This window comes from Triticum aestivum, chromosome 5A (assembly GCF_018294505.1).
Source record: "Triticum aestivum cultivar Chinese Spring chromosome 5A, IWGSC CS RefSeq v2.1, whole genome shotgun sequence".
NCBI classification, from domain to species: domain Eukaryota; kingdom Viridiplantae; phylum Streptophyta; class Magnoliopsida; order Poales; family Poaceae; genus Triticum; species Triticum aestivum.
In genome coordinates, this window is record NC_057806.1 from 375,598,470 (window position 1) to 375,608,088 (window position 9,619).

Genomic DNA, 9,619 nt, shown 5'->3' on the forward strand with positions numbered 1-9,619 from the left:
GCGCCGGCGGACGTGTCCGGTCAGGCGGCGGACATGTCCGTCGGTGGCTGGGAGCTGTTTTTTTTTTAAACTAGGGTTTGAGACGAGGGGATCCGGGATTTGGAGGAGGGGGTCTATATATAGGCATAGAGGGAGCTAGGAGAGTCCAAATGAGGTGCGGTTTTCGCCCACACGATCGTGATCGAACGCTCTAGAACATGGAGCAGAGTTTGGTGGGTTTTGGGCCAAATTTGGGGGGTGTTGGGCTGCAACACACACGAGGCCTTTTCGGTCCCTCGGTTAACCGTTGGAGTATCAAACGAAGTCCAAATGACCCGAAACTTGACAGGCGGTCTACCGGTAGTAAACCAAGGCCGCTTGGCAAGTCTCGGTCCAATCCGGAAATGTTTAAACCCCACACACGAAAGAAGACTAGAAATGACCACCGGAGGAGAACGAAGCGCCGGAATGCAAAACGGACAACGGGGAAAATGCTCGAATGCATGAGATGAACATGTATGCAAATGCAATGCACGTGATGACATGATAAGAGACGCACGAAAAAGAAAAAAACAACACACGGAGACAAAGACCCAAACCCGAGAAATAAATATAACTTAGCGCCGGAGACGGCAAGAATTGGATACAAATATGGAAAGTATATCTGGGGCGTTACACAAACCTTGGAATCGAAAGGGTTTAGGCTTAGTAGAACTAAAACTGAGTACATGATGTGCGGTTTTAGTACTACTAGGTGTGAGGAGGAGGAGGTTAGCCTTGATGGCCAGGTGGTACCTCGGAAGGACACCTTTCGGTATTTGGGGTCAATGTTGCAGGAGGATGGGGGTATTGATGAAGATGTGAACCATCGAATCAAAGCCGGATGGATGAAGTGGCGCCAAGCTTCTGGCATTCTCTGTGACAAGAGAGTGCCAGAAAAGCTAAAAGGCAAGTTCTACAGGACGGCGGTTCGACCCACAATGTTGTATGGCGATGAGTGTTGGCCGACTAAAAGGCGACTTGTTCAACAGTTAGGTGTGGCGGAGATGCGTATGTTGAGATGGATGTGTGGCCACACGAGGAAGGGTCGAGTCTGAAATGATGATATACGAGATAGAGTTGGGGTAGCACCAATTGAAAAGAAGCTTGTCCAACATCGTCTGAGATGGTTTGGGCATATTCAGCACAGGCCTCCAGAAGCTCCAGTGCACAGCGGATGGCTAAAGCGTGTGGAGAATGTCAAGAGAGGGCGGGGTAGACCAAATTTGACATGGAAGGAGTCCGTTAAGAGAGACCTGGAGGATTGGAGTATCACCAAATAGCTAGCTATGGACAGGGGTGCGTGGAAGCTTGCTATCCATGTGCCAGAGTCATGAGTTGGTTGCGAGATCTTATGGGTTTCACCTCTAGCCTACCCCAACTTATTTGGGACTAAAGGCTTTGTTGTTGTTGTTGTTGTTGTAGAAATTTTCAATCTATTCATCAATCACGGCAGTACAGAGAACACAAAAGGTAATAAAAATTACAACCATATTAAGATGTCCCACGAGTGAACTCCCTAATTGCCTCACCTTCTTGTCCATCTTACTGGGATCCATGAACATGATAGCATGGTCCTCAACCACCCTCTTTTCTCTTCATTCCACGGTTGCCATTGCAAGTTTTTGCTCCTCAATGTCAAGCATTTTTTTCTTCCAATTCCAATGCAAGTCTTTTCTCCTCAAACCCAAACCTTTTCTCCTATGCTAGCGTGTTTCTATCCGCTGTCATCACCTTTGCCTTCCACTTGTACTCATCTATGGCCTTCATCTCATAGAAACAAGCCATCCCCTCCTCCTTCCATTGACTGTCAATGCCCTTTTCATCTCCACCATTGCAATAAACTCTTCCTTGTATGCACCAACACCACCATTTTACTTGACTTGCTTTACATATTTCCCTCCATTCCGAAAATACTGTTTTCCTTAAAAAAACAAAGAACAAAGAACAAAAAGGTCTTATACAATTAATAGTTAACCGATTATAATATTAGTACTACTCAAAGCATACACACACCCTACTCAAAAAACTTTACGTCGTAACTATAGCTTAAGAGATGTACTCCTAATCTCATCGATTAATGACAATCCTTTTTTAAGAAAATTAGTGAAGATGAACTGATAAAAATGACTTGCTAGCGCTGCTTTAGTATTTACTTATGTGGGCTCATATGATGTGTGCATACACTTTTTTTTTTATATTTCTGTGATTTGGTGTCAGTTGTTTCAGGTCTATTTGGGAGTTCAACGACAATGATTGCGGCTTCAGGGCGCTGGTCCTTAGGGGTACGTGCATGAAGACTTTCTGGCTGTCATCGACAAGGTCAAGTCGCCTCCGATAGGGGAACAACGACAGCAGCGCGTCGACGACTTATTCTGACGGCGGTAGTGGTAGTTCGGTGGTCTCGGAATCTTGATGTTATTTTTTATTACGTTTGAGGTGCTTTGTACTTCCGGTGAACTTTGATAATAAATCTGGATCATTTTCGAAAAATAATTATTTGTTGCACAAAAAGCAAGTGAAACCTGCTCCAAGATTAGCGCGCGGCGGGATCCGGTGCGCCCAGTTCCGTGTGGGCCCTACAGCCTCCGTGGAAGAACGTGAGCGAAGGAATGGGCGAGGGAGAGGGTAGTTGCCGATTCGCTGCCGTATTTGACCCAGACTGAGAAGCGAAGAAACTTTGATTCCAGAAAGGGAGAGGAGAGAGGGGAAGAAGACGCCAGAGTCGCAACCCGCCGCAGATCTCCTCCGTCCTCCGCGCCCAGCCCCGCTCTGTCCTCCATGGAGTGCGTCCGCTCCGGAGCTCTTGATCTGGGGCGCTCCGGGAATTTCTTGGGGAAGAGCGGCTCCACGACGTGAGTGCCCTTCGCTTCTCGCCGTTCATTCGTTCGTTTGTTTTGTTCTTTTTAATCGCTGATCGCTGATCTGGATGGCGGGGGTGGTGCCGCCGGCGCGAAGTAGATTTCGGTCGGGGGTTTCGGTTTTTGTTATGGCGCTGTCGCGGTCACTAGAATTTTGTGATGGTTCAGTTGTGATCTGGCACCAAAATTGGATTAGTTCTGCAGTGCGACCGTAGAGTAACACAATATAAAAAAAAACATGTGTGCACTTGCTACAATGTTCTGTTTCCGGAGTGAGGATCTTGTGGCGAATCCTGGAATCAGTTAATTGTTTGGAGCTCCTGAAACCCGTAATGGATGCAGTTTTTCATTTCTGAACATCCGTGGAGCAGCACACATTTCGACATATGCTGGAGTAAAATTAATGTTTAGTACCAAAATCAAAATGTCTTGTTAGAGGTGACGGAACGTAGAGACAGGTGCCTGGAGTCCTAATGGTCTGTAAAAAAGTTAATCAAATTCTGAAAGTATGCACTGTCCTGTCGAATGTGCAGAACACATAATTTCATGAGTTTAGGAGACATGATTGCTGAGGTATATTTGATCAATTGGTGATTGATATTGCTTAAAGAAACCTGCTGTCAGTAGATAGTTTGTAGTGAATTTGCGATAAATTTAGCATAATGTTGATAGATTGATCTAGCTTCTGATTGCATTTTGAGATGTGCTAAAGTTTACACTCACATGACATTTCCCCTGGAGAAATACAGTGTAACCTTTGTTTTTGTTATGTTATTTGGTTGACTGTGCTACCATTGACAGGTCATGTGGTAAAGTCAGATGTTCTACAAACCTTGCTGGTTCTACCAAATGCGAGCAAAACTTGCATGGGAAGGTTAAACCCTTGCTGTTGTCAGCAAGTGGAAAAGCAAGGGGAACCTCTGGTTTGGTTCACAGAAGTGCAGTACTTAAACATCAGCACCATCTTTCTGTGAGATCCACCTCTACCGATGTATGTACTACTTTTGATGAAGATGTCAAAGGTGTATCTTCACATGCTGTTGAGGAAAAGATTGGAGTGCTGTTACTAAATCTTGGTGGTCCAGAGACCCTCAATGATGTTCAACCATTTTTGTTCAACCTCTTTGCTGATCCAGTAAGTGATCATACCACATGCTATAGTTTTAATTTCCAATGCAACTTCACATGTTCCTTGCTAATTATGTGTAACCAATGATTATTTCTCTTCTTAGTTAGGTTTACCCCCTCAGAGCATTTGTTTCACTGGTAGAGATTAACTTCTGTAGATACATGGGATTTTTTCTTAGGAGGGATCATGCCCTCCCTATAAAAGATTATTTCATTATTTGGATACGGATGGACTAGAACTGTTCACTTCGAATTGAAACAGGTTTAAGTTCAAAATCTCTGTCCCATCTGAAGAGATTGAGTAGACCATGATATATTTGAAGAAGCCATAAAAGGGAGAGCCATGCATCATTTTGGATGAGATAGTAGAGAATTAAGTCTCTAGAGTATAAAACTCATCATCCTAGTCTATGGCCTCTTGTTCATCACAAGTCATGTTATCTCTGGCTGTCCTTTGCATGGTAGTTATCCCAATGTGAACCACATAGCCCTATCTGTTTCTTAATTATCTTGTGTAGTTGTGTTATTGTTTGATTTCAGTACTTTCAACTGGGTAATTCAGTTTTGACTTTATAATTGTTACCCAGGATATCATCCGACTCCCTAGGCTGTTCAGGTTTCTTCAAAGACCACTGGCCAAACTTATTTCTACTTTTAGAGCTCCTAAGAGTAAAGAGGGGTATGCCTCAATTGGTGGTGGATCACCTCTGCGGAAAATTACCGACGAGCAGGTAAAAGTTCATCAGTCTAACCACACTGTTTTTTTTTCTGTGTGTTTAACAGCCATATAGTTGTGATTTAGCAGCTTTTCCACAAACTCGTTAAACTCTGTAACTTTCACCATAGTTGCATATATCATATTCAGTATTACTTGTTTTAATAAAATAGATTTATCACATTCTTAGCTGAATTACTTTATCTGCAGGCAAATGCTTTGAAGGTTGCACTAAAAAGTAAGAACTTGGAAGCAGATATATATGTTGGAATGCGTTATTGGTACCCATTCACCGAAGAAGCCATCGATCAGGTTAGACCTCCTCCCTAATCGAATTTAAAGGCCTTTAATCCTTTTGTTCTTCCTGTAAGTGGCAACAATAGTTTCTTGGTCTTTTTGTTTAATTATTATGCTTCCGTGGTAATTAATTCATATACTTGTTCTAGATTGATATCTCATTGTCACCGTCCATCTTATTTTCATTTTTATATGATTGTCTTTTACTTTTTGTTGAATTTAACTATTTAATTTTTTGCACGTTCTTGACTATCTTGCAACATGTATTACATTTTTAGGGACAAGAATTTTGTACTATGGTTTTATCTAAGTGATTTCCATATTTTTAACTGATGATTACTGTTTTTCTACTATTTTGATTGATGATAGATTAAGAAGGATAAAATTACGAAGCTTGTGGTTCTTCCACTATACCCTCAATACTCCATATCAACAAGCGGGTCTAGTATCCGCGTTCTCCAAAACATTGTCAAGTAGGCAATTACCTTCTCTAATGAAACCTCATTTTTCAGACTATGTAGAACCTGAAAATCTGATATGGCGGCATTCATGCAGGGAAGATCAATACTTTGCTGGCTTGCCAATTTCCATTATTGAATCTTGGTACCAGCGCGAGGGCTATGTGAAATCAATGGCTGACTTAATTGAGAAGGAACTATCAGTTTTTACGAATCCTGAAGAGGTTTGCACATCCCTTGTTTTGCTTCTGGGTTTCTTAAAAAATTCACGTATTGTTAGTCGTTGTTGATCTGTAGGATTAGTTGCAAACTTGCAGCATAGCCATTCGGTGTGTTGTACGTTCTTTCATATAGAAATTTCCTTGGGCCTGTGCTTTAGAATTTTTACAGGCCCCTGCCTCTGGAGTCTGGACAGTAAGTAGTAATTAAATCATTAGATGTATTTGTATTTATAGTCTCAGCATAACCATTACCCCATCATTTGAGAGAATAGCATGCTGCATTACTTGCCAGCAGGGGCGAAGCCACATTGAGGTCAATGGGGGCCACTCAAATTTTGATATTCCAATAAGATCTGTTTATATTTTTAGGAAAGATGCGTCAGTTTTTGAACTTTTAGAGAAAGTGCCCCCACTCGAGTAATTTGCCCCCGCTCAAAATACTTGAGTGTCCGGCCCTACTTGCCAGTACTTCTAACTGAATTGGGTGGAAATGGTACTTCAACTACTTCTAACTGAATTGGGTAGAAATGAGGAATATAACTATGAGTTTGTACTACAGAATGCAGATTGACTCAGTCACTAGCTTAGCATCCTCTTATTTTTGCGAATACTGAAGTATGCTAGGCACTTGAAAAATGACCTGCAAAGAGAAATATGCAGCTAATTTAGAGCAGTATTCTGATGAAGTAATCGTCAAAACAATACTGTGATCTCACTGTAACATTCTTAGCAGATGTTGTACACTACAATATTTCTGGTTATTTGGATAGATTTAAGCGGTGATACCTACAAAAGTTATTCTTCTGGTTGAGCACAGGATAGCTATGTCAGTAGATTGTTAGTAAAAGACCTGTAATATTTAATGCTTTATAACTTATATGGACTTTTGAGTGTGAATAATGTTATAAGTTGAAGAGTATTTTGAAATCTGAGATGAAATGTATTTTGCAAGTGCAATTTTGTTGAATAAATAACGAATAGAAGGTAATATCATTCTGACGTTATGTTTCATAATTCGCAGGTTATGATATTCTTCAGTGCACATGGAGTACCACTTACCTATGTTAAGGATGCTGGAGATCCATACAGAGATCAGATGGAAGACTGCATTGCTTTGATCATGGAGGAGTTGAAATCCAGAGGAACCTTGAATGACCATACTCTGGCTTACCAGGTAAGGAGAAAATGATGAATAAATACTTATCTTGTAATCACTGTTAAGGGTTATGAAAGCATTTTTTTAGCTAATTTCAAGGATATAAATGTTATACTTATGTACTTAGAAGCTAGAAACCAAATTTTGACCATAATACCCTACAAATCTACATGGTGGAAGACATCACACAGTTTTTACTTATCCTTTTTCTTTACCGAATGCTCCCACATTAACCTTTCTGCGCAATGGCAGAGTCGCGTGGGACCAGTTCAATGGCTTAAGCCATATACTGATGAAGTTTTAGTTGAACTTGGTCAAAAGGGTGTAAAGAGTCTCCTGGCTGTCCCAGTAAGGTAATCATCAACTTTACCATTTATACTCTACCAGTTCAGTATTTTTAGGACAACAATAAGGGTGTTTGATGCAGCTTTATCTGTTTTTTTTGGTTTTGTGGACTTCTGTTCACACTGATCAACGGAACCAATTTCAAGTGCATCTACTACTCTTTCTGTAGCAATATTTCCAACTATTATAATATCATCATCACTTTATCAGGCCAGCTCTAATTTATCTTAATTTAGCATTTTGTGTGCTTATGTGAATTCTACCTGAACTTCCCATCATGTACCTGTTTGCAACTTGCTTATTGTGGTGTTGTTTGTGTTTATTGCGTTGGTGTCATTTGCCGTATCTGTCAATATTAATATGTCAGTGGCCATTCTCGCACCACAATTTTGGTTTCATATATGTTTATCTGAGTTGAAGCTACATCTTCAAGTCATGCACTTTCCAAAGTACATCATTGTCTTGCAGTTACCATGACTTTTGTTTTTTTTAACTCCACGCGACCCTCTTTCGACTACGCTTACATCATTTGCTAAAATCAAATCCAGCTTCGTTAGCGAGCATATTGAGACACTGGAGGAAATCGACATGGAGTACAGGGAGTTGGCTCTAGAGTCGGGCATTGAGAACTGGGGCAGGGTTCCAGCTCTTGGATGCACTTCATCCTTCATCTCGGATCTTGCTGATGCTGTCGTCGAAGCCCTTCCATCTGCCTCTGCGATGACGACCAGAAAGGTCAAGGATACTGACTCTGACATGGATATGATGCATTACCTGACCAAGATGTTCTTCGGCTCGGTCCTGGCCTTCTTCCTGCTGTTATCACCGAGGCTAGTTTCCGCTTTCCGGAATACTCTTCATTGAGCTGCTTATTTTTATCGATGCTCCGTGGTTAACCATTTTGGCGATTGTAACTAGAAACCGTATACAGGATAATATCTGGGCGAGAAAGAAAGGAAGAGTTTGTTTCACTTATGTCTTGCCCATAACATATCGACATGCCCGTTGTATGAAGGAGTCATGTACCACCAGCATGTATAATGGCAGATGCTTATATACTGGCGCTTAAAAGGGTACATGGTCACATCGTTTACCATGTACGTCAGTTTTGTTTAATCTTTTGCGAACCTCTCTTTGGGTTCTTATAAATAATTATATTCCCCGTTAATTAGTGCTAGTTTATATGCAAGGTCTTTTGTTGAGCACCAATCTGTAATCAAAGATTTATTATATTCTAACTAAAACCATGACACTTATGGATCCAAGGGAGTATAAAACAAGGACATTGGCTAGCGTTCTGACAGTCTGACGTTTGCTTTTTTCTAGAACCGTCATCAAGGCATTTTATTCATTTTGGCCGATATTGTGAAACGTCAATCGTCAATCTGACGTTCGCTGGAAATAAAATCCGCAGCTGGATTGATTCTTGATCGCAAAGAAAAGAAACGTAGTTCACGTCAGATGGAAGCCAGCATTTGGTATCTGTATATGTACACGCACTGATCACTGTCAAGCGCGCCCGGACAAATTTAGCCGACACGCCGTGCAAAAAATTAATTGAAAGCATAACGATCCATGCGTATTTCTAACCAGGTTAACCTCCTTTTCATTAGTACTTCCTTTATAAACTAATATAAGAGTTTAGATCACTATTTTAGTATTCTAAATGCTCTTATATTAGGTACGTATATAATTGCTCAACGGGAAATGTGAATGACAATTTCATTACAGGGACAGCCGTAAGCATCACTTGCTAGCACATACACAGCCTTTCTCTAGAATTAGTTGGTGAAACAGAAAGAGAAAATCCAACACTACATCACAGTCACCCCATATCATGGCTTCATCAACCACATCTATCAGCTGGACGGCAGCCAATCACAACGCCTAACAAAGATATCAGGTGATCACTTGAACAGGAAGATCTTGTTTACTGCAAGAGGGGTTGCTGATTCGACATGTATGTTCCATGCTAACTAAGGCAGCCGATGATTACACAAAATGAAAGATATATAAGGAAAACATATTCTTTTTGCAGCAGGTCTCCCTCTTCATATTTTCACAAGTGCCAAGAGAATTTTTGAGCAACCTTAAAATGACAGTTAGATCTAGCGATAACAAGCCATGCCAAACGGTTAAAACAAGAGCAATCTTTGGTTGCTTGGTGAAGGAAAAAAATTCAAGGAGCCTGAGAATGTAAGACATAATTCAAATGAAAAGCTAATAGCGTCTCGGCGTGCGGTCACGGCCATTCCATCAGCGGGCAGGCGCAGCAGGTACCCGAGCTCCGCGTCGCTAGCCATGGAGATCTTCAGGTGGCGGGCTCGTTGATTTCCCAGAGATCCCTGAACCGCAGCTCCCACCGGCGCGAGGAAGGCGGCTGCATCCCTCCCGTCCGCTGTCGCGCCCCGCGCCGCCTC

The 9,619-nt window shown here is 41.6% G+C and overlaps 1 protein-coding gene across 1 annotated transcript; it reads left to right on the forward strand.

The window, feature by feature from the left end:
* The first annotated feature begins 2,633 nt into the window (after positions 1–2,633).
* LOC123103445 (ferrochelatase-2, chloroplastic) lies at positions 2,634–8,315 on the forward strand. The gene is made up of 9 exons (XM_044525036.1): positions 2,634–2,873; positions 3,681–4,014; positions 4,595–4,738; positions 4,933–5,034; positions 5,389–5,492; positions 5,575–5,701; positions 6,720–6,872; positions 7,107–7,207; positions 7,748–8,315. Exons 1-9 carry the CDS (start codon positions 2,800–2,802, stop codon positions 8,061–8,063), a joined length of 1,455 nt encoding a protein of 484 aa, XP_044380971.1. The 5' UTR covers positions 2,634–2,799; the 3' UTR covers positions 8,064–8,315.
* Positions 8,316–9,619: the final 1,304 nt, after the last annotated feature.